Source organism: Salvia miltiorrhiza, chromosome 3 (assembly GCF_028751815.1).
Source record: "Salvia miltiorrhiza cultivar Shanhuang (shh) chromosome 3, IMPLAD_Smil_shh, whole genome shotgun sequence".
Taxonomy (NCBI): domain Eukaryota; kingdom Viridiplantae; phylum Streptophyta; class Magnoliopsida; order Lamiales; family Lamiaceae; genus Salvia; species Salvia miltiorrhiza.
Genome location: NC_080389.1, coordinates 39836743 through 39862602, shown reverse-complemented (window position 1 = coordinate 39862602; position 25860 = coordinate 39836743). Strand labels below are relative to the sequence as shown.

The 25860-nt window shown below is 37.8% G+C and overlaps 1 protein-coding gene across 1 annotated transcript; it reads right to left on the bottom strand.

Annotated features, from left to right (window-relative positions):
- Window positions 1–4948: 4948 nt before the first annotated feature.
- On the bottom strand, window positions 4949–20700 carry LOC131016667 (E3 ubiquitin-protein ligase PRT6). Its single transcript, XM_057945372.1, has 20 exons — window positions 20245–20700; window positions 18676–19722; window positions 16264–16924; window positions 15719–16181; window positions 15480–15620; window positions 14482–14725; window positions 13695–14408; window positions 12923–13120; window positions 12113–12777; window positions 10524–10575; window positions 9815–10448; window positions 8636–8844; window positions 8027–8562; window positions 7822–7926; window positions 7508–7574; window positions 7312–7389; window positions 6165–6233; window positions 5649–5760; window positions 5434–5552; window positions 4949–5161 (listed from the first exon to the last, which is right to left on the bottom strand). The coding sequence occupies exons 1-18, from the start codon at window positions 20302–20304 to the stop codon at window positions 5686–5688; spliced, it is 6018 nt and encodes a 2005-aa protein (XP_057801355.1). The 5' UTR covers window positions 20305–20700; the 3' UTR covers window positions 4949–5161; window positions 5434–5552; window positions 5649–5685.
- Window positions 20701–25860: the final 5160 nt, after the last annotated feature.

The window sequence follows — 25860 nt, the reverse complement described above, 5'->3', positions numbered from 1 at the left end:
TGTGCTTCTGATAATTTTTCATGAAGATGCGATCTTTTGTTAGCAATTAATGGATTTTGGGTTTGTGAATTTTAATGTGATTTGGTCAATTGCCTTTTTTGGGGCTGATTTCGTCTGCGTTTTTAAAAATTTTTGGTTTGGATTCCAGCGTGGATTTTATTCTTTTAAATGACATGGTACGAAACGACGTCGTTTTGTGCCATGTCATTTATATATATATATATATATATATATATATATATATATATATATATACAAATTACATATTGGTATTCGGCGAGCCACGCCACAATTCCGGGGATCGAAAAAATGGATGAGGGATATTTTTCATACGAACTTAATAGTTTGGGGTTTCAGATGATATTTCTTATAGTTTAGGATATTTTTGATGAAACGGGTATAGTTTAGGATTTAATATGATATTTACCCTTAAAAAATGGAATTTTGATTGGAGAAAAATTTTGAAAAAAAATCGGGGAAATAGAGTTTCGGAAGGTCTTCGATTCTGGAATATAGTATTTTATTGTGATTAATGTACGTAAATTAAATTAAAGAAAATCCATGTTCTTGAGTACACGAAACCAAACACAAAAGAGTACACAAATGCAATTTTATGCTACAAATTAAATTTTTTGGTTGATTTTTTTTTTCAAGAATACGTAATTTAATATTTCAGTCAAGATATTGGATGAATAAATAAATTATTTTTAGTTCTAGTAGGACACAAAATTCTTGAGTACACAAAACCTGAGACAAAAAAGTATGCATACAGTGTACACAGTTGGATTTTTAACCCAAATATGAATTTATGGTTGATTTATGACAACCAATATTGTAAGAATAATAGGTTAGTTAACAACTACAGACACAAAACTGTACAATGTTAGGATTATACATACATGAAATTGAACACGGTTAGGATTTATATGTACATGAAATTGTAAACGATTACTATTATTGATGTATTGTTCTTCTATATATTGTTTATGTGCATAATTTTATTCATGGTTAGGGTTCTGGTGACAGTTCTTTTTGTACACAGAATAATGCACGATTATGTACACGATTTAAAGTTATGTTGACACAGTTTATATATTTTTGTACACGACTAGCATTGTTTGTATACGATTGTAATTTTATTAGTCCTTCTGTCCCACTTATAGTGGCACAAATTTTTTGAGCATGTAAATTAAAGACAATATGTAAATTGGTTGAAAGTAGTGGGACCTACACTTCTTTAATGGTTAATTTTTGCCATTTAGGGTGCATTTACTTTAATGGATAAATTTATTATGAGAAAATGATGGATAACAAAAATTTATGCATATAAATGTCTCTTTTCTTTTCCATATTTTATACAAAAGAGAAGTTCACCATTTTTCCTTTCTTATTTTCACTTCAAGGATGAATAATATTATCCTTCCAAATATTATCCCTCTGTTTTTGGAAGGATAATATTATCCATCCTTGAAGTGAAAATAAAGAAAGAAAAATGGTGAATTTCTCTTGTATAACATGTGGGAAAAGAAAGAAGACATTTAAAGGCATGAATTTTTGTTATCCATCATTTTCTCATGATAGATTTATCCATCAAAGTAAACGCACCCTTATGAAAACATGTCACTTATAGTCAGGGACGGACCTACATGTCCCAGTGTGGGGGCACGTGCCCCCACAATTTTTTTTATATTTTTTATTAAGTATATACATATTTATATATTTGTACATATATTTAATTAAAATATATACTCCTTCCGTCCCAGCTTTTAGTATCCAACTTTCCTTTTTTGGTCGTCCCACATTTTAGTATCCATTTCTATTTTTGATAAAAGTAGGTGAGGCCCTTACTCCACTTTAATTATTTTAACTCTCACATAAAATGTGGGACCCTTATTCCATTCACAACACATCAATCACTTTATTAAAACCCGTGCCGTTCTCAACTGGATACCAAAAGTCGGGACGGAGGGAGTAATAAATAAGCAATCTTTAAAACTCTCAATCCTTAATACATTACGTATTATGCACATAAGAGTTCCATTCACTCATTTTTATTTGTCTACAAAAAAAAAAAATCACTTAACTTTTTAAACTATTACTCTTATTTATCTATAAATTGTACTTTTATTTCAATTTCTAACTAATAATATACATTTATTCAATTTTTTTGTATTAATATTACCCCTACAAATTGTACACTTATTTTACATTTCTACTTACAATAAATTTAGCAACTTGATTAAAATTTGTGTCCAGCACACAATTAAAATTTTATATTTATAGTTAGGGAAAAGGTGCAGATTAGCCCCCGAAGTAGTAGCCCCTGAACTCCGAGAAAAGGGTGCAAATTCTCCCCTCTGACCTAACGTCGTTAACAGCCGTTAGTCAACCCTTTTTTTTTTTTTATAATTAACTCTCATCTCTCTCACTCAGCCCTCTTTCTCTCTCGGCCACTGCACCGCCGCTAACGGTGGTTGAATCACCAGGTTGTTGGATCATCTTTTATTAGCAACACAAACGATTAATCCAATTCCAATTCCAATCAAATCGACATTATATAGAAATAGCGAAAATAAGGAGGTTATGATAGTTACATTGTGAGAGGCGTCAAATTTGGTGACGGCGCTGACGCCTTGCCAAACATCACAAACTCGCGAAGCTTCGAGGCGGCACGCTTGCTTTTGCGGCGTGATTTGGGGGCGACCTTCGCGCTGTCTTTTGTTGAAGCAAAGCACAGAGGACGACCGCAAGTTTGAGAGAGAGCAGTCGGTGGTGATGGGGAGCGTGCGCAGGCGCTCTTCAGTTCAAAATTTGAGCGGTGGAGGCAGGCCGGTGCTAAGGTTCAATCCTTCGTCCTCTTTAGAAGAGAATCGAGCAGGAGGTAGCTCTCCGGCCGGGTGCGGCTGCACTGGAGCCATGGATTGGTTGCTTGCCGGACTTTTAGCAGCGATGGCGGCGATTTCGCCGTATTTGAGAGATATAGGCGACTCCTCATCGAGAAAAGCTAGGGCTCGCGATCTGTCACAGATTGAGAGAGAGAGAGAGCATGCGGTGGGTGTCGTTGGCGGTAGGCGGCCGGTTTGCCGGATATCGCGGCGGCGATTTCGGACGGAAGGGGAGAATTAGGGCTCGCCCTTGACGCTGAGCGTGTGTAGCCGAGAGAGCTCCGGGGTTTAGGGCCCAGGAGAGAAGGAAAGGGGCGGCACCCTCGGCTAGCCTCGCCTGGCCTCGCCGGAGCTTGAATCAGCGGCGACGGTGATCAGATTTTGGAGGAGGAGAGCTCCCTATTTTTTTGTGCGTGACTTTTTGAGAGAAAAGAGAGATGAGAGATAATTAAAAAAAAGAAAAGAAAGTTGACTAACGGCCGTTAACGGCGTTAGGTCAGAGGGGGGAATCTGCACCCTTTTCTCGGAGTTCAGGGGTTTAGTTGCACACACAGTGAGTAAGAGGGGTTATACGCTATAGGGGCTACTACTTCGGGGGCCAATCTGCACCTTTTCCCTTATAGTTATTTTGAGCCTCCATAATAAAAAAAAATCTGGATCCGTCCCTGCTTATAGTGGTGCAACCCAAAATGAAATATAAGTCACTTTTAATGGGATGAAGGGAATATAATTTATTGTATTATGTGTATTTTGACCTCCTCTTCTCAATCATGAAAAACGACCAATAATCACCAATCGCTGCTGACATTGTCCGTCTGCAACTCTCATCCAGTTCTCCCTCTTGGCGAAACAGTAGCAACATATCGCTGATGTTGATAATTCCCTTCCATCTCACAAGTCACAACATATAGGCAGGTCGACCCTTCTATATGTCAAATGGGGCAAAGGCCTAGGGCCCCAAAGTTGAGGGGCCCCAAATTTTAAAATAAATTCATTAATTATAATACATTTTGTATTAATCATAAAAAAATTACTAGTAATCTTGAATTGATTATAATAAAAGAATCTAACTTGCATTGTGCTGGTCTCCTATGTTTTGCTCTCTCATCTCACACTTTACTCTTTTTCATGTTTTGTTCTTTTCTTGTTTCTAAGTGACTATTAACTTAAAAAATGTTAGAAATTTTATGCGGTGAAAATAAGGTATTAGAGAAATTTATTCTTGAAGCAACAAGATTTTTCAAGTGAGAAATAAGGTATTAGAGAAATTTATAGGCCCCTATTTTTCGTTTCACCTAGGCCCTTGAAATCTCAGAACCGGCCTTGCATATAGGCCAACATTGAGCCTTACATTTTGCAAACTCAACACCACAACAAATTCCAAGTTCATAAATTTTCATATTTACTCTTAGGAAAAAAGCTTTATTTAATTCTACAAAAAAATCTGATTTATATTCGAGCACAATCTTATTACAAATAAAAAATCTTATTTAATTTTATGAAAAATTTAATTTGTATTTAAGCAAAATCTTATTTATAAATAAAAAGTTTTAAACTCTTATTTCATCTAAAAAAAAAAAAAAACTTATTTGATTTTATGAAAAATTTTATTACACACAAATTGTAATAAGACACTGGTCAATCCCCTATTACAGCACTCTACTAGGGATATTCGTGAATCGTAATATTAGGACACTCACGAGTCACGTATGTCCTATTAGCTTATGTGCGACTACCACATCTAAGCTTTCGTCATATTTGTTTCAATTCTTGTTATATATTGATTTTTTTTTAAATCAAATTTGTATCTAATTTAGAAAAATTGTGACAATTGATTTATTAGTAAAATTTAATTAGACATGATTTTATTCAACTTAAGTTGATTAAATAAGAGTTTTTGGCTTGAAACGTGCAGCAAGTGGATGGCAAAACTTTCTTTCTTTTATTGATAAATTAACAATATTAAATAAATAAGTTAAAAAACATCGCCACAATGAACTTGAATTCAAAACCTTTAGCCTTAAACATTAACCACTCTACCGCTTGACCAACACACGAACACATGGCAGAACATTCTAACATTTAATAAAGGCATCCATAGAAAATTTACAGCAAAATCATCGTGTCATAACTCACATGCAGAATAGTAGAGCAAATTCTATACATGACATATATATATAAATATATCTTCTACTGATGAGGAGATAGCCGACGTTCGCCAGAAAACCACAGCCAGGAACGCATTACCAGATGAATAGTATCATAATTTATATAACCTGTGGAAAAAACTGGATGCATCAGTAATCATGTAATGCCACCTCACAAACAGCATGCGTTAGCTGCGTTATTTATTTTCTTTTGTGGATGAGAGTAGCCATATTAGTAATTTTCTTAAACGATCAAGCAGCATTGCCTTGCCCATTCTGAGTTGCACGGATAATCACACAAAAACTGCTCAACGGAGGTTAATCTCTCGTTGAACAGTTGCAAGAAGTTGCATCGGGTTTGGGAGAAAATAATTTAATCCGACAATCCAAAACAAGCTAACCTGTATCAAGTCTGTACATTCGAGTATTGAATCCTGCCACTGATTTCCTGACCTTGTATTGAAGCTCGAATCATGAAATTTAGATAATCTATGATTCAAGAATTTGAATGCTATACTACCTGCAACGTTCAGTTGGAAAATAATGAAGATAATAGTTGAAATAGTTGATGATCAAAACAGAATTCCAGCTGAAAATGAATATTACAAAACCTGACCTCATCAGAAGAATGTCTGGTCATTCACATCAACGGCCTAAAACATGAAAAAAGAACCGATTGTTGTTTGTCGAAGCACCTTCGAGCTTCGATCAAGCCCATGAGAAGCCACCTAAATAGCAGAATCAGTAAACAAGAGTAATAACAAAAGCAATACAGAGTTCGTTTCAAGAAAGCACAACACTATCATTATTGAAAGAGGGTGAATTTCAGCGCATTAATGCTTCAAGGCTATCTTGCATTCAGAAGTCAGTCTGGATGAAGACGAGAACATTTCAGTCAACATGTTTTGCCTTCACAAAATATAGCACAATACCGTCATGAACGTAAGATAAATCCATATTCAATTCATGGGTTAATCCTTCCAAGCTAAATCTGGAGGTTACAGAAAATTATGTCATAGAGAAGCAGCAAGTCACCACCCAAAAATAGCTAATTTGAACATCACCATCTTTCTCAATCATTATAAGGTTGACATGAGATACGAATGAGTCGAACACAAAATTGCCAGCATACCATATGTGTTAAGGCTGCATATCTTTCTTGACTTAGAAACAGCGGCTTCCCCCGATGCATCTCAACATCCTGCAAGATGTAAATGAAATTAACAGAGCCGTATTGGCTAATACGAGGCATAACCACCCTCATACACAGCATGATGGCAAAAGTATGTTGCCTAGTGAAATTGTTTCCCGTGCTCTTAGCTGGCATGATAATTTACAGTAAACAATTAAATTCGAACCAAGTTTTTATTCAAATCGTTTACTAGTTTCATGGATAAAAATCATAACCTTACTTCAGCTTGGTTCAGTACTATCAAAGTAATTATCACCTAAATGGATATTCAATGATAGTCCGTCAGTTGAGTACATGAACCATTAGAACTTCACAGGACAAATAGAGTCGAACATAGAAAGTGCTATCAACCCAAATTAGAGGCTGCACACTTCAATACAGATATATTCTTACACGGTTACACCAAATAATAGTAGCGAAACATAACCGAGTGGATCTGTGAGAACCTCAGAGATCCACAGTGATACTGAAAACCGGAACAAAAAGATTTGATAAGAGAATACAAAATTGGCCTTCGCATGAGTTGCAACTTCCAAAGGATTCCAAGTAAAACGATCTAGAGTCAAAGTCTTTTACACATGGACCCAAACCGAACTAGAAATGTCAGATTCTCTCAATAACTTAGCATCATTAAACCTACATTTCTATTTCAGACATAAATGAAAGGTAAGAGATCTTATCCAAGCATCAGAAAATTCTGCAGAGTTCCTGTTGTTTGCTAAATTTAGTCAATATATGGTAACCTATTCACTTCCAAAGAATTGAGTTAATTTGATCCAATCAAATAGATAGGAAATTGAACCACTGAATCTTCCTTTTTTCAGGGTCAGATCTTTTTACTTTCTTAATCATTACCAATTTCCCACTTATTTTTTAAATATCTAATACGTACTCAAAACCAATGTAAATGTCGCCACACAATGAGTCCCTGAACTTAAAGTAAAAACAAAGGCGTACTAGAGTTACCTTTGGGGAATTACATGTCAACCCACATATATCAGGTTATTGTATACAGTAGTACGTCAACTTATCAAGAAATTACTCAAGTAATAATGTAATATGCCAACTCTCGAAGAGATCTATTTACCTCTTCACCAAATGCATCCAAGTAAGGAGAAGGCCAAGGTGCCTGACGTGCAGATCTCTGAAGCAAGATTGTAGTCCTCTGAAACAAATATTTCAAACATTAGTACCCTGAGGATACTAAACTACAACCAAAGAAGAGATAAAAAAAGATGTATTAGCAAATAGCGCGTGATAACTTGCTCAAAAGTAATACATACTCTAATTAAAAGGAAGACCCCGATGCCCGCACCACAGGCCGACGCATGTGTCTGACAAGTGCTTTCTCTTTAAAAATAAACAGAAACATGTGAAAAGGGTCAGAAACAGATAAAGATGCCCAGCAAGGAACACACAACCTCTCTCCCCACACACATATGCACCCTAAAAGACCAAAAAAAGCTTAACAGAAACTCTGTAAACCAATGACATGATGCGAACTTGTATAAATACCTGCAGCAAGTTTTCCAGTTTGGAGAGCATGAATCTAAATATAAAGGTAAACCAATGACATGATGTGAACTTGTATAAGTACCTGCAGCATGTTTTCCAGTTTGGAGAGCATAATTTACCACAAAGCAAGCACAGTGCAGGCTCCTCCTTCAAAGCTCCACATTCAGGGCAACACTTCTTAAAATACCTGATGTAAGCAAACAAACCAGGTGATTGGTTAGTGTAGCTCCACAAAAAAAATTGGGAAACAAAAGCAATGCAGGAACAATAATAAGTCGCAACTCAACCTTTGCAACAGATCCTGGTAGACATGAGGCAAAAGCATCAGCTTAAATGGGACTGCTGGAGAACTTCTCAAAGCTTGAGAAGATTTATGAGCTTCAAACACTTCGCAGAAATGGCCCACCCATCTGGAAGCTGTCGATCGTGATACTTCATCATTGATGATGATATCCAGGGGAGGAATATTGAACATCTTCTCCACCTTTTGAACCTCCAGAAGCTCTTCCATCGTATTAGTAACATACTCCATGTCATTAACTGTACATGGAGATCCATCCCAGGCATGGGCCTCATCACCAAACGGCATTATGTTAGAGGTGTTTATTAGTTTCCAAAGCAAGGCACATCTTCGTAAGTAAGGAAATGTCAAACTCCGAATCGAATCATTGATATTATATGCAGAATTAACACAGTTTGACTTGAAAAATGGCATAGCTTCTTGATGCTCCCCAATCAGTCGGCGTATGTCAGCAAATAAATTATCAGAGACTTCCACTTCAGTTTGAATGCTTTCTCTTGTGCTATAACATGTGAGTATGGCCTGTCACACAAGGTGGTTAAAATTCATGTGCTGCAGCAAGCACTATTAAAACCAAAAGGGAAAATCTTGATACCTGGGTTATGGAAACTACATAGAAAACATGCACAAGGGACAAATAAGATTCCTTGCAAGATAACATTGGCCATGGAAGACAGAATAGTATCCACATAAATGATGAAAAGGCATCACGAGCAATAATAGGTTCATGTGCTTGTCTCCATAGTTGAATATCTGGATACTCTGCTTCCAATTCAGCATTTTCCAAGATATAAAGCATATTACCTGCTTGTCATAATGGAATAAATGAGAAACTAGAACAGCCCGAACAAAAACAAATAACTTACAACTGCTGTACAAACGAAAACACCAGCAATCCAATCACACATAGACATACCACACACACAAAGTGCTCCGCCACATATAATGGATTTGCTCCTGACAATCATCATCTATATATTATTGATATTGAATTCATACCCGTATAATCACTAATTACAGAAATAAGAAAGCACGGTGTAGAATTGGAATATATATCCATTGACAGCAAGTAATTAGAAGCATTTATAAGAGAGAAGTTCAAGTAGCTGCACCTTGGCCATCCTATCCAAACATATTTATATTGGTAATTTTTCAAGCAACGGAAAATATTTATTTCCACATATTGCAATTACAATTTCTTATATAACATAATTTGAAAGGGCCCAATAAGTGTTGTAAGTCACTTATATCCTGAACTATCGAAAATATTTTTTTAAACCTTGAACTATAAATCTTGTATTAATTATACCCTTCATCCATTTTTCACCCTTTGAATTTTCAATTAGTAAGGCATATAATGACGTCGTTTAGTACAACATAGGTTAAAAAAGAATAATTCTAAATACATTGTGGCATCCGGCGAGCCACGTCACATTTTCGGAGCAAAAAAATGGACGAATGGTACAATTGATACAAAATTGATAGTTCAAGGTTTAAAAAAAATATATTTTCAATAGTTCAGGATATAATTGATAGTGGGAAAATAGTTTGAGGTTTAAAGTGATATTACCCTTAATAAATTAACATGTAGCAGATATAAGAATTCCCAAAATAACACAAATAATCCTATGAGTGGATATACTGGTCAAAACTTTTTATTAGAACATTATTAAAATGACTTCCCATTTTGGTATCTGCACGACATAGAGACAGATCTTGAAGGATAAGAATTCACCAAAGTGAACTTGATAAAGCAATCAACAGACAGTCATACCTCCATGCTGGGTAGAGTAACTGCACAATCCATTTGGATAAGTACCAGGCAATAGAGATTTAGCAAACAGCTGGATGCCTTGAAATCTTAATAGGACTGCCTGAGGATTTGTTGTCTTTGCGCTCTGAGTTACATCTAACAGCAAGGATAAGATAAAACCACTCGAAGAGTGGAGCTCCTTGTACAAAGAACCAATGCTGTAATTTGGACTCAATGAATTCTTTCTAGATCGAGCTGCAATTTCAGCTGATATAAGAGAGTACTTCAGCGTGTCCCATAGAATCAATGGATGACTTATCCTACCAGTATCTAAAATCTTATCTTGGCCAGGATAATACATCGCACATAACAAACGAATGATAGGTTCAAGATTTGGCTTTATCTTTAAATTTCGTGTTGGTACAGCTTTTAAACTCTCCTGATCTCCAGCAACACTTGCAGCCGTTTGTAAGAGTGATAAAGCATCTTGGAGGCGAAGACAATGGCCGATGTCAGAGAAATTCAAGGGGCTACTCACACTTGTGAAATTAATGGTTGAACCAGCAGGCAGCTGAGGCATCCTTCTTTTATCTCCAGGCAAAGCTGGCAGGACAGAATTAGCAAGTCCCCGACACACCGGACAAAGGAACTCACCCTGCCAAAACATGAGAACATTACCAAAGCAATCTTACCCTCAACAGTCAAAGTACAGAAAATAGAAAAACTCTACCTGATCCGGATCCACAATGTGGCCCCCTTCAAATACGATTCTTCTAATATATCTGTAGAACATAGACAACATATTAAACACTCCAATAGAGGCAACTATGTATAACACTAGAGATACCGAATGAAAGGTCATTCATTAAGACTTATGAGGAATATTTAACAAGATATAAAAGCTTAAACACACTGGACAGAAGAGTGACCATGCTTGTCTAAAATAACATTCTTGGTGAGTCATGAATTCAGGCCCATCCCAAAGCATATAAATAGAATTCATAGGAATCGGACACCTGCAAGTCTGCACCATGATTATGTGTGTGTGTGTATATATATATATATATATATATTATGATATATCACAATTTCGTTCTTCTCACTTTCAATGATGATTTGTTAAAATAAAAAGTTCAATCTAGAAGGAAATGGATGGGCTATCCTTCCCTAGGCCACAAGGGGAGCGAATCAGAAAAGATAAATGATTGTTAGGATGACATTCCAAGGTAAGTTTCTGAGGGGAATCAGAAGGGATTGGTCGATCTAGTAAATAAGAAATTGGAAGACCAAGCAATTGGATAGACTAAAAAGAAAGCAATCCTCATACAATGAATTACAGAAATGGATAAGGCCAAACAAATGGATAGGGGGGCTAATGGCAAGAAAAACTTTTCAGAGAATAACAAATTCATAAGGCCAATAAATATGGTAGCAGGGTTTGCTGCTACCAAACATCAACAACTTGGCACTTTCTAAGAAGCTATTCAAGGCCTAGGATGAAGAGCCAGGCCATTGGTGTTCAAGCAGCGATTTATTATCAGCATGAGAGCATGAAACAAGACTAAGACCTATTACATTTCAGTATATAACCTTCAATTACCACCAGGAGGCATTATGAAAAAGTAATAAGCCTTATCTGGTAAACAGACAGATGTTTTTTGGCACCCCAGCAAAGGAGATTAGAACATCTGCATGGGAAAGATGCCCTAAAGTTATGTGTAAGAATTAATGAGTTTTCTATCTCCCTGGACTGTTGGTGTTAAAGGTTCCTCATGATGTGAAAAGTAACAAATCACATCCATGGAACATTCAGATTAAATAAATTAAGTACGAAATACATAATTTTCTAACATCCAATTCAAACTCAAGATTAATGCCAGAGAAAAGACATGAAAACCATGTGTAATTTGATAACATAAAAAGATTCTCATACATAACAAGTTAAGCTCATGTAATTGAGACAAAAGCTATGAAGGTTCATATTGCAGGTTATATTTTAAACTTTCTCTTACAGTCTTAACAAATGAATAAATCATTAAATCATTTGTATTGATGTATCAGGTATTTCCTATTACATATAATTGATCCAGAAATTTACTAGTACTACCATGCTCTTCCATATACACTAAAAAGCAATAATTCAATGTTTATCCCAATGGGGTGAAAAAAATCTGAGCAAATAACAGCCTTAAAACATGCCTCATTCATTAACCCTCTTAGTGGACTCTGTCAAATTGAATGCACTAATAAAGGAAAAAGGTAGCAAGAACGTATTTCAACTTTGAAGACAGAGAAGAAATGGGGATCAGATAGGTCTACCTCTCCCTTAATGATGATAAATAACGATCCAGACATCCTTGATGCACAGCATGTCCGCAGGAAGAAACATAAATTCCATCAGCACCAGTTGGACCAAAATTATCATATCTGGGATGCAGTATACCGGATTTCAGTTTCATCCAATCACTGCAAGAGCCGCTCTGTGAAGCCAAAGGGTTATCCCGTGGCTCTTTAGGGATACCAGCCATGTATTTACCAAGCAGAAGGGATTCAGCACTGCTGCTTCCGGTGGTTGAACAATGTTCGTTCTCTTTGTGAGAATCTGAACCGTTTGAACTGGATTGGAACCTCCTGATTGACAGATACATCTCCTGTTCCAATGTCTCGAAAGGGGATATTTTCCTCTCCCTTGTGTCCTTCGAAACACAAGGTAGTTGAATATTCTTAATGGTAGGGAATCGAGCTTTGACATACTCCGTAAAAGCATTCACTTCCTGAGGTCGTCCAGTAGAAGCAAAATCATTTAGAGCACTCTGAACCAAATCTTCAAACTGAGATAACGAGACCTCTGAGCTATCAGGGATACTGCTTTGTGATAAATCACTGCTTGGGGTCTTATCATCTGAGATAAGCTCTTTACCAGACCGGCTAACTCGATCCCATGAAGGGGGGCCACGTTCAACAAAACTCAATAGCCTGGATTTCTTCATTCCAAAGAGAGAAAGAGTCAGAATGACATCATTCTAGATTTATTTAATGACTGGGATTAGTTGGTGTTCGCTGTAACAAGTACCATAAGACATCAATCAGAATCAACATGGCACAATAACACAAGACACATTCACTTACTTGGAGAAGAACCAAGTATGATACTGGATTCTTAGACTTAGGATCATGGCACAGGGAGCAAGTGACTTGAGCAGACTCCTGGATGTCATTACTGACTTCAGAATCACATACTTCTTGCTCAGGGGCATCTTCCATCTCATCATCTCTGCTGGAATTAAAGCTCTCCAGAAACTTGGATTGCTGGGCTCTCATCTTTTCCTGTACCAATTTTAGATGTGATGAGTGCAAATTCTGCTACTTACATAAAGCATTAAAGCAATATAAAGACTAATGATTGTAAGCAAACCCATGCGAAGATTTTTTGTGGCTACAAAAGTGAAGTCCTACAATGTCGTAATGAAACACTCAATTTCAACTTTCTTCTTACAACCAACCAAACAATAAGCAACCAACTAAGTGAACTGGAGGCCATAGAGAAGACTTAGGTGTCCATACGGGTTTTGTGGCCCAAGTTTCAGGGTTTTGAAATTTCTAGTGCAAAACAGCCATCAGATATTAGAGAGAATGACCACAGAAATGAAAGACACACACAAGTTAGAGCAAATAATCTTTAAACATCAATTTCCTAAGTGCAACTGAGATAATAACGCACGGCTGGGTGTTTTCAAATACCAAAAGACTCCATAAAGGTGCACAGCAGAACTTTACATATTACCTAATAAGAATAATAGATCATTCCTCAAAAAGTAATAGTAGATCATTCCACTGAACTATTAAATTAGCTGCTTAATAGCTGTAAGTAATATATCAAAAACAAAAATAAAATGCCTACCAATATAGCAGCTTGTCTCTCACGAGACTTTGCTTTGCGCTTTTCACCATCATCTGATAAATCCATGTCTCTAGCATTATCGTTTGAAATAGATTTTGAAAATTGATTGGCTAAGTGTGGTGCAAGTTTCTGCAATTTGGTCATGCATGCTGGTTCAAGTGCCACAAAGGCCTTGATTATATCCATAACTACAGACGACAGATTAAAATTGCCAGCTTCCATGAAGTTCTGTGCATTTTCTTTCTCATGCATCCGCATCAAAATGACAAGGAGTGACAACAAGCTCTGATCACCATATTTGCTAGTAGGTATTTCTTCACTGGCAAAAGCCAAAACTGGAATGATATCACCCACATAACAAAATGGGTCACCCAATTGTTTCTGTAATCGACAGACATCCAGTGCAAGGGCCAACAAATGCAATGCAGTTAAAAGGACACCATCCGGAGCACGTGGGGTAGCGAGCTTCTCGGAGAATGCAGCAAAAAACAGAACTGCACGAACAATTTGGAGGAGTGTCTTACAAGTAGCTATTTTAGATATGCCCCTGAGAGGAGGATAAATTTTTGTCCATCTAGGAAGTTGAGCGGACAACGCCGAAACATTACAAAACCGTAAGTATCTCTCTTCTGCTGCTTGTTGATCCCTCAAGTTCCAGCGAGGATGATATAAATCAAGGTCCTTCCAGTATGATGATCGTAATTTATACATGCCCTGAAATAACCGAAAGTCAACACAACTGCACTGTACTTTATACCAATGACAGTCATGATATTCACCATCATACCTGTGTCATGCCAGATGGGTGGGAATATTCTGCAACTCTATCCAACACTTCTTGAAGTTCATCAACTTTTGAAAGATCTCGAGGAAGAGATTTGACAAGCTGACTACGAGTAGAATCTCCAATAGCGAGTTTGTATACCAACTCTCTTTGCAAACACTCTGCAGTTGTTAGCCCACAAAACCTTCGCTCTTTCACAATTTGTATCAGAAGAGTAAGCATTTCAGCAACTAGAATTGGTTCGTGCCTGAAAATTAGATTGCAAAGATATTGCCATGATTGAAACCCACAATGAGGGACAGGGATACAAAATAAAGAAATATACAAGCATGAATTATTTAGAATTGTGCGAGCCTACAAGGGAGCCAGGGATACGATCATACAAAATAGTGGAATGTACAAGCATGAAATTATCAGGAACTGGGCGACCACTGCAGCTACGTTAATAAATATCATATCAGGAAAACACCACTGCTCAAAATAATGTTAAGGCAAATGCAACTGCTTATTAACAAATGCTTTTATAAGTCGTAACCAGAGCACTATGAAGAAGGCAATATAGGAATATTTTGTGAGATACCGGTATGCACCTACAAAGCATTTGTAGACATGAGCGTTTCCCTAATTCAAACTCTATACTTGTACATAAAATTTTCTTCAGACCATTTCTTAGGAAGACAATCATTTCATGCAACAGCATCCACATATTAAGTATGCAAATTTATTAAAATCACAGACTCATAATAGATTGACTTTGTAGCATGAATTGTAGTGTTCCACTACATCTTAAGCAAGCATAATCTCCAAATAGGTTCTTAGGAATCTTAAGAAAAACTAAGAAAATGTGAGAAACATATATATTTGTTTTCTACAAAACAATAGTAGAAGAAACATTACATACAGCACTTATTCCAACTTGTTGCAAGGCTTAATGGGAGATGATAGAAGATCGTTCTCAATAAAAATTGTACAGAGGACAAGTTCAGGAAGAAACTACATACTCACTAGACTGTTCAGTATTAAGAGTTAGATAGTTTGATAGCCCAAAACGTTCTAGGATTCTCTGGATGTAAAGATCAGGTGGAGCTAAAGCAGCACAACACTGTAGCAAGAAGAGATCAAGTTCTTGACCTTGCTCGGACCTGCATTAGGAAACCAAATGGACTAAGCAATTTCCAGATCATGAAATAAGCAGACAGAAAATGATTATAGTTGTACCACCAATCGCGGCAATACATACCAGCGGACTGAACGGTACCACTCACTAAATAATATGGGAGCATCCCCATTTCTGCGCCACATTCCAGCATGAACCTGTGCACAGAACACCCTTATTCGCAGAGGATGCTCCATGACAAAGGCAGAAAACCCACAAGGGTGGGACCCATCCAGAATCTGGCAAAGGAAGTCACCATGTCTGACAAATGAGTGATCAGCAGAAGCAGAACCAGTACTCAGGACATGCGACGATCCAGATTCACCAAAACATTCTTTAAGTGCCCTCCGCAGAACCATTGAAAGAAGGCGGTGCAATGGAATGTGTACAGATATTTCCTGTGAACCAACATCATGTGTGATGTCAGGCCAATCAGATAAACTCAGAACACGCAGTCCTTCTGGTTCGGATGTGCTCTCTCCTTCTAGGATGCTGTCATCACTACCACCATTCCCGATTTGTCCCACAGGCTGGCCACTCTCAGACCCTACACCAAGATTCAAGCAACCATGAGATGGTGAAAACATATTATTTACTAAGAGCCTCATTTAAATTGGTAGGATTACTACCTGATGAAGTGGATGATTTAAATATGTATCTGCCTCTTCTGAATCTAGAGAGAGTTCTTTTTAAAGCCAGAAAGTTATTGATAGAGCCATCACTTGTCTTCAGGGATAAGGCACTGAGAGGACCCAAAGTGTTATCCAGTCCCAGCCAACTCTCGAGAGATCTCAAGCACTCATATACTAACCACAAAGCTGATGATGGGACAGGAAAACTATCAGCAGCCTTAACCTCATGGTCGACTGCACCCTTTCCCGTAGTACTACTGACAGAGCTTTCTTGAGATAGCCTTCCTACTTTGGCATGTCTCACGCTGTCTTGGTCTTCATGATCTTGTTTATACATGCTGATAAAAGTTTCATCACTAGTATCATCGTTAACACTGACTGAGAAGGCCCCAGCCACTTGAAGAGAAAGAATGTTAGATATGGAATGACATAGTACGAAAGGCAAATGAACATTCTCATTTTCATCTTCTACATGACTGCCTGTCTCTCTCTTTTGAGTGTTCATCCCTTGCACAGAAGCCAAGAGTCTCATCCAAGCTCTAACCAAATCTCGTCTGCGCTGACACAGATATTTGGGTACAGCAGAATGGCTCATGACAAATCTAATATCTTCAACCACACGAAGAGTAGTCTCATATAGGTTTGCCCACTTAGTAACCTGCAAAACAGCTGCATTTAAACTTTTCCCATCGTAATGAACTCGAGTATCAGGACAAAGATTCAAAATTACTACCATACACATACTTTAATTACAATAAAAACCAAACTACAGGTTGAGCCACATCATTAATTTAGTCAACCAGTGCCAAAACATAGGCAGGGTGATCATTAGAATTTTTCCATATAAGCAAAATAGTTTACAATTGTCTAGAACTAATACTTCTTAAGTTCGCTCAACAACAACTTGGTTAACAATCTGCGGTTAGATCGTAGAATGCCTGACCTAACAAATAGAAGACCACTAACTACCTTGCTTCCATCACCATTAAATCCTTTCAGGACAACAAATTTTCTAAGCACTGGTGCAATAACTATTCATCTTTCCATAGAGCCAAGATGATTTTCCAAAATTGTAAGGAAGCCGGACTTTTCAATTCCCATACAGAATCCAGATTGTACAAATATAATTTAAGCATAGGCATAGATAGTGGTCACATGCTTCATCTGAACCCTGGGTCAAAAATTACAAGTGATGGCTCTATTAACAAAAGTATGTGGATGGTGGTATTTTTGATGTGCTATTTAAATATACTGCCAGCCACATACTCTAAAAACCTAACTAGCTTATTGATGTGCTATTTATAACAAAACCCTAACTACTTAAGCCCATGTGTAAAAGGGGCTATCAACTGAAACGAAAGCCTAATAGGAAACGATGATAGAAAGAACAAGAAAATAACTAAACTGCACATTTTGCACGGATATAGACCAACGACGGTCGCTGCTGGTTATCAGATATCATATGACAAATAAAATGAGTAATAGCAGAACTGCATATTTCACAAGTTACAATGTCGTAATTCACTTCACATACTAAATCAATGAAGCAAGGCAACAAAGATGATTGCAACAGTAAAAAAAAAAAAAAAAAAACTATTAGATGTTTCACCTAGGGATGTAAAAATGGCAACATGATAGTGAATGTTGGGGAACAAGACTATGAGGGAATTCAATCAAAAAGCCAAGGTGAAGACCATCACCATCTCCAAAAAAGCTTCAAATAGAATGTAGCTCCAAAAGTCATACTAATTGTGATCTTTTAGGTCATACTTCGAGGGTGTTTGGCTAAGCCTATTTTAAAGAGCTTAGAAGCTCCAACAGCTAAGATGTTTCAAGACTTATAAGATGTAGTTTCTCAAGAGCTTATAAGTTGTCAAAGTGTTTGGATAGTTTAGCTTATAAGCTAGAGAGAGATGTTGTGCTAGAGAGAAAACTTTGTTAGAGAGTGAAAACTAAAGAGAGATGAATTTGAAATTGTATATAGTGGAAATAACAAATCATAGTTGAAAAATATTTGTAAAATGATTGTTGCATATAAGATTATGAAAAAATAAGTTGGGGTAGAGGAACTTATTTTTGGAGGAGCTTATAAGCTCTTAGATCTAATTTTTACAACGTATAAGCTATTTAGGAGTTTATTTTGCCAAACACCCTCTTCATTTTACATAGGATTTCGGATTTCCTGACTATCACCAAAGATGTAGAGCATCAATCATGGATAAATGATACATATGTTTAGATTTTCATTATCCTACATCTCTTTTATATGCATTTCGTCAATATTTCAAATATCTTCAATATGATAAGCAATCACTGTAGCGAACGGAAAAAGTGGTACAAAGGAAGCTTTCATAGTTATTAGAATTTTATCCGTACAGTTCAGAATAATATAAGTACAAGATAGCATACCAGCAGTTTTCCATCTTCTCCGGCACAATATGTGAATATACTTCCCAAACATTGCAACAGCATGCCTAGCAGATTCATTTCCTCTACAAGACGTGGGGTAAGAGTGGGCACAGTCAAAATTTGGACGGAGAATGTTGACAGGAGTGGATATTTTTTGAAAGCAGTGTCAGTGCCCTCATTTATGGCTGCAGTTACAATACTTGGGTAATAGAGTACAAAAACTTTAGCGAATTCATATTTGAATATTGGTTCCCCTAACATTTTGAGAAGTAGCTCTTGGAGCTTCCCAACCACACTAGTGTTCAAGAACCTCTCAGCCCTCAGCAGAACATCCAATAAACCTACTGAAGAATAGACTCTCTGAGAAATAAAACTTAGCAAACTTTCACTGTGTTTACAGAAGTCCAAAAGCATCCCCACCACACTGGAGGTCAACTCCTCGGCACACTTTTCAGCAGTATGACCAACCATTCTAGGACCCTCTTCAGAGACATTTTTTGCAGAAAGTAATTTGTCTTTCCAGTAACTAAGCAATGAATCCAGGACAGGCCCTAATGATTCTGCAACATGCTTGGGAAGTGGTTGAATCTGCTCGGAACCTTTGTGCTTTGAACAAAATCCTTCACGTTTCCATGCAGTAATATCCCCACAATCACAGCACCCTCCACCAGTATATATGACAGAGTAGTCATGGTCCTTGTGGTTTCCATTCTCAAAACAAGGAACACAAATCGCACATGTTGGGTCATGCTCACATGTTCGGCAGCGATATGCAATATCATTATTACCCCAAACAGCCCCACAAACACCTCGCTCATTATCACTCATTTTGGCCAGCTGCTCCAGTGCCACTTCCGGCTCATCCTCAAACATCAACCACTGCAACCAAATCACACTCTCGTGAAATGCATCTTCATCCACCTCCTCCTCTTCAGCTGGCAATATTGCGGAAACCAACTCTCCTACAAGGGATCTGTTACTCCTTGCAAATTCAACCATGCTACGTGGTCCTTGGTTCAGTTTAGGAATAGCCAGCTGCGAAAGCCTCTGGAATACAGAATTCATATTTAAAGTGAGGAATTCACATTGAGCTCTACATATTTCAGAGCAAAAACGAGTTTCCCAGAAAGAACTAAACAGTTATCTTTCACAATAAATACTAACGATTAAAACTTGTAATTAGATCATGCAAAAACCCATTCATACTATATAACAATCTGATTATTCCAAAGTCGAGTCTCATTTTAGCACAAACAGAAAACACCAAAGTTCACAAACAAATTCAACGACAACCTAAATTTTGACAAGCTACACACTACCTCAGATGGAAAATTCAATCTTGAAATTCATCACAAAGATCTAGGGTTCTCTCGAAAAACTTCACATTTAGGAATAAGTCTCGTATTCTAATCATATTCAAGTACAAAGATAGCTCAAACTTCTCTCTAAGAAAAAAGCAACAAATCCTTCAGCAAACCAATTACAGTTCAGCTGGCGCACAGACTCCAATCACTAAATCGATCGTCACAAAACACCGAGCGCGCCGATTTTTCCCGGCGAAGTACCAACCTGAACAACGAGATCCGAGTGCGACCAGGCGGTGGATTCCGGCGGCGAATCAATCTCCATCCGAAACAGTTTCCTTATCCAACCGATGCAAGAACAGTTATTGAATCCGCAGCTTTCACTCCCCAGGACTGAAGCTCAGCCTCACTCCAGACGCACAAACACACATAAATAGGTGCGAGAAAGTGCATCAATTTGCAATTCGCAGGGAATAATCTCAAAACCCTATGCAAGAATTCGATGATCTTCCAGATTTTGCAGTGCCTGTTTCCCGATGGATGCGTTTGTACGTGTCGCTGCTTGAGTTGTACCTCGAAATGACGATTCAGCATATACCTCTGTTGAATCGTCTGCGTCTGTAACAATTGTAGCACTTGGATTTTGGATAGGGTTATAGGATTAATTTGGTAACGCATCTTATTTTAGTTTGTTTTGTTCTTTTATTTATTTTTACTTCTATTTCCGAATTATATGATGTGCTGCAACGATAAAATATTCAAAATTTTCTAAAATTCCATATACTAGTATTTGTATCTAAAGATAGTTTTCCATGGGATCGATCTCGTGTATGAGACCGTTTAGATCCGGCCCACCAACTGTTGAATAGAATGAAACACAGCCCACAAATAATACTAAATGGGCTTAAAACTTGACCCATGTTTTATCATTTTTGTGCCCTTGACTTGGTCATTGGCTGGGGAAAACAGATCAGACGTTTTTGGGGAAGTGGGTGGAGGCTAAGAGCACTCCCAGCAGAAATCTCAAAATTATGCTCATATATTCCTCTGTAAAGCTTTCCTATTTAATTTTAGGATCTCGATTTTATAAATGCATACACCAGATCTCCTATTTTCTACATAAAAATAATAATTATGTGTGGGCCCTACTAATTATAAGCTTAAAATAAATTTAGGGTGGGTGTAAATTTAAGATTGAATTTAGGTAGGTGTAAAATTTTTTGTGGGCCCCATCCAATTTAGGGGATCTGCTGGATGCATTTTTTATCTCATTTTCAATTGTGTTAGCCTAAATTTAGAGTTAGTGATACATTTAGGTGATCTGCTGGGAGTGCTCTAAGTTCTAATTTGAACTATCCTCTCATCTCCAAACAAAAGGGGGTAGCGACTTCTTTCCAGTTGAGATAACAGCTGTTTTTTCTCTTCTCTACACAAGCTACGAATTTTCTTTAGTTTCCTCAACTCACATACACCATTTCTCTTCATTAATTTCCAGAATTTATACACTTTCTTTCTCTCTTCTTTAAACATGAAAAGCGTCTCCACTTCGTCCTTTGCGAGTGCACGTAATTGACGGATTGTTGTGTTAACCTTGGGAAGCATTCGGCAACGAGACTTGACACCAGAGGATCTGCCGAGATCGCTTTTAAGGCAGCGGTGCGCCGCGGCACAGTCACTATTCTTGTTTCTTTCTTCTACCTTGTTTTGCAGGTTTAGGAGTTTTATCTAGCAGGTGGCGTGCGTCTTTGATACAGCCTTCTACTTCTTCTTTTGCTGAGCATCTGGCGTAGCTTTGTTCCAACAATTTAAAAGCGATCCTAATGGCCCTATTAAACCATGCTCTGCCCGATTTGTCGAAGTTGGAACCTCTGAACGGATCAAACTACAAGAGATGGTCTCAAAAACTACTAATCTTCTTCGAGCAACTCGAAGTCGATTACGTGTTGCTCGAGGAGGCCCTTGCCGCTCCTCCACCCGTCACCAAAAAGATGCATCTTCTTCTACTTACTTGATTGAGTCTTTGGATGTTTGGCATGCAAGACTTGGACATGTTAATTATGCTTCTATAAAGAAACTTCGAAATATGTCATTAATCCCTGCATCAAACCAAAAAGATGTTGTTAAATGTGAAATATGTGTTGAAGCGAAATTTGCTAAAAAATCATTTAAGTCTGTGGAACATAGATCCTCTGAGCTTCTTGACTTGATTCACACGGACTTAGCTGAATTTAGAAGCACAATTAGTAAAGGAGAAAAGATGTACTCCCTCCGTCCCAATAAATGTGGCCACTTTCTTTTCGGCACGGAGATTAAGAAAGTGATAGTTAAGTTTTAATTGAGTGTGGTCCACCAAAATTAGTGAGTTAATTAGTCATTTCTCCCACCTATCTTCTTCAACCATCTTCTTCTCAATTTCCACCACTCAGCCCCATTCCTTCAATTCCGGCGAGTAACAGCAAGAGCCACCACCACCGGTCTCCCTCGATTCTCCATCGCCGGCGAAACTCGTCTTTTTCTCCGGCGAACTCCAAAACCGAAACTAAATTCCTAAATCAAAATCAAACCAAATTCTAAAATTAAAACTGAATCCCTAAATCAAAATCGAAACTAAATCCCTAAATCAAAACCAAACCAAATCCCTAAATCAAAACCAAACCAAAATCTATCAAACGAACTCCAAAACTAAATCCCCAAACCCTCAAATTGGTACAGTCGACGACAGCGCGGCAGGCGTTGCCTCGCGTTGAATCTCTGGCGGAGGAGGCCAAAGCCGACGTCACGGCGGAGCTGGAACGACAGTGTGGTTTCCTAGAGTCAGAGGGCCGCGGTCGTGGCTTCGTCCGCTGTGACTGTTGCTGCTACTGCTTCGTCTGTGGTCGTGACTTCTCGGAGTGGTGGTGGGACTCATCAATGGCGCCGCTGTCAAGGCGACGACGGAAAACAGGAGATGGCAGAAAACAGGAAGTGAGAGAGAGAGAGAGAGAGACAGAGAGAGATAAGCGCGAGATGACAAAGAGATAGGGCAGACGAAGAGAGAGATGCGAGATGAGGAGGAGGCGGCGGTGCTGCCGTCGACCGGAGAGGGCGGACAAGAGGGAGAGGGCGAGGGGCAGGGTGCGCCGCTAGTGTGCGTATGGTGATGTGTGTGTGAGTGTGTGTTTGTTTATTTAAATAGGATTTAGGTTTAGATAACTAATTATGCTTAATTAAATTATACTAATTATTTCTATTTTGAGAAAGTGGCCACTTTTAGTAGGACAAACCAAAATGGAAAGGTGGCCACATTTATTGGGACGGAGGGAGTACTATATTTCCTTTGTGGATGACTTTTCTCGTTACACTCGCTTATATCTCTTAAGAACCAAAGATGAGGTTGCTGATGTGTTTCTTATGTTTAAGGCAGAAGTAGAAAACCAATTGAACAAGAAGATTAAGAGGTTGAGATCAGACAGAGGAGGTGAATATAGTACTATTTTCTTGAAAAATTTCTGTGAACAACATGGGATTATACATGAATTTACTGCTCCTTATTCTCCTGAACAAAATGGCATTGCTAAAAGGAAAAATAGAACTCTCAAGAACATGATTAATGCTATGTTGCTTAGTTCGAGTTTGCAAGATGAACAGAGACTTGTTGGTGATGATAACATGGACAAGCCGCCTTCTGATGGAGACCGAGCTTCAGATGCTTGCATCCCTCAGGACAGTCAGGGTAGAAAGGATATGGAACACCATTGGTTAAAAGACGAAAAGAGCCAAATTGAGGTAGTTGAGCAGGAATACGAGAGGAGTTCTGCACCTCTGATTGTTCAGCCGCTTGCTGTTGTGACTGACAACAATGCTGTGCTAACTTTGACTGGGACGACAGGACCCATTTCTCGTACACGAGGGCGTCCGAAAGGGGCTATCACCAAGAAGGGGAGAGTTTCTGATTCTTCTATCAAGCACAGGCTCCGTCGTATCATAATCAATGGCATGTCTTCGGATTTCCAAAACTCAGCACGCCGTGACGATATGCATGGCCCAGGTCTTGACACTTCTTCGCCTGTGGAGTTCCTGAATAAAGTGAAGAATGCTCAGTCTCGAGGACATATACTGCAAAACTTTGTGATCAACTCCTCTAACTCTACCGATGCAGCCCATGCTATGTCGGTTGTGGCCTCTTCAAAAATGAAGAAAAAATGGGGCGATATGTTGGACGATGAAGAGGACGATTTAGACGAGGACGACCCTCTTAAAATGTTCTCTTAGTCTTGGTTTGTTTTTTGGTTACCCGGGGTTTCTTGCGGGTGCTTTTGCTTGCTTCCTTTGTATCTGGTCTCTCTTTTTTTCTTTTTCTTTTTAATAAAATTTCTATTTCAGCTTAGTTCGAGTTTGCTTAACAGTATGTGGGGGGAAGTTGCTTTATCTACAAGTTATATTCTTAACCGTGTGCCTCACAAGAAAATTGAAAAAACCCCTTATGAAATATGGAAAGGCTTTTAGCCTAACTTACAATATTTAAAAGTGTGGGGGTGCCTTGCTAAAGTGAGATTAAATGATCCAAAGCAAGTGAATGTAGGATCAAAGACCTTTGATTGTGTGTTCATTGGTTATGCTAATAACTCTACTGCATATAAATTTATGTCTTTAAGTGATCATTCTATCTATGAATCTCATGACGCTGAGTTCTTTGAACATATATTTCCTATGAAGACTAACATTACTGTTGAGAATGTTTCTAGTACTTCACAGGAAAATCAAGCAGAGACTTCTCATCGTTCAGCTCAGGAAACTGAGGAAAACGACGAAATTGAGAAGAAGTAAGAGGAGACGAACAAAGACATCATTTGGTAACGATTTTATTACTTCTTTTGTTGCCGAATATTCTGAGAAAATTAATGAATCTGTTGTGTATGCCTTTCTTCTTGAGGAGAATCCTCTTACTTATCAAGCTGCCATGACTAGTATAGATGCTCTACTTAGGAAAGAAGCTGTACAAAGTGAACTTGATTCCATTAATGATAATCATACTTGGAAACTTGTTGATGTGCCTGTTAGTTGCAAACCTACTAGAACTAAATGGATTTTTAGGAAGAAACTAAAACCTGATGGTTCAGTTGATAGGTATAAGGCAATATTAGTTGTGGTTGGATATTCTCAGAAAAAAAATGTTGATTTCTTCGACACTTACTCTCCTGTTGCTCGAATCTCTACTATCAGATCACTAGTTGCTTTAGCTGCTATTCATAACTTGATAGTGCATCAAATGGATGTGAAAACAACCTTTTTAAATGGTGATTTGAATGAAGAAATTTATATTGAACAACCTGCGGGTTTTGTCGTACCTGGGAAAGAACATAAAGTATGCAAACTGAAAAAATCATTGTATGGTCTTAAACAAGCCCCTATTCAGTGGTATGAAAAGTTTTATAATACTATTCTTTCTAATGGTTTTTCTGTTAATTGCTCTGAATCATGCTTATATTCTAAAACCCGTGGATCAGATTGCGTGTTAATATGCTTATATGTGGATGACATGTTAATTTTTTGTACGTGTCTGGACATTGTGTTGGAGACAAAAACTTGTTTATCTTCTGTCTTTGATATGAAAGATATGGGTGAAGCTGGTGTTATCCTCGGGATAAAATTGATTAAATTTGAGCATGATTATGCATTGAGTCAGTCTCATTATGTGGAACAAGTCCTCAAACGCTTTTATTGCAATGATTTAGTTCATGTGAAAACTCCTTATGATTCTAGTTTACAATTGAAAAAGAATCTTGGTGAATCTGTTTCTCAATAACATTATGCTAGAATTTTAAGAAGTGTGATGTACTTGATGAATTGCACTAGGCCTGATATTGCATATGTTGTGAGCCGTTTGAGTCGATATACACAT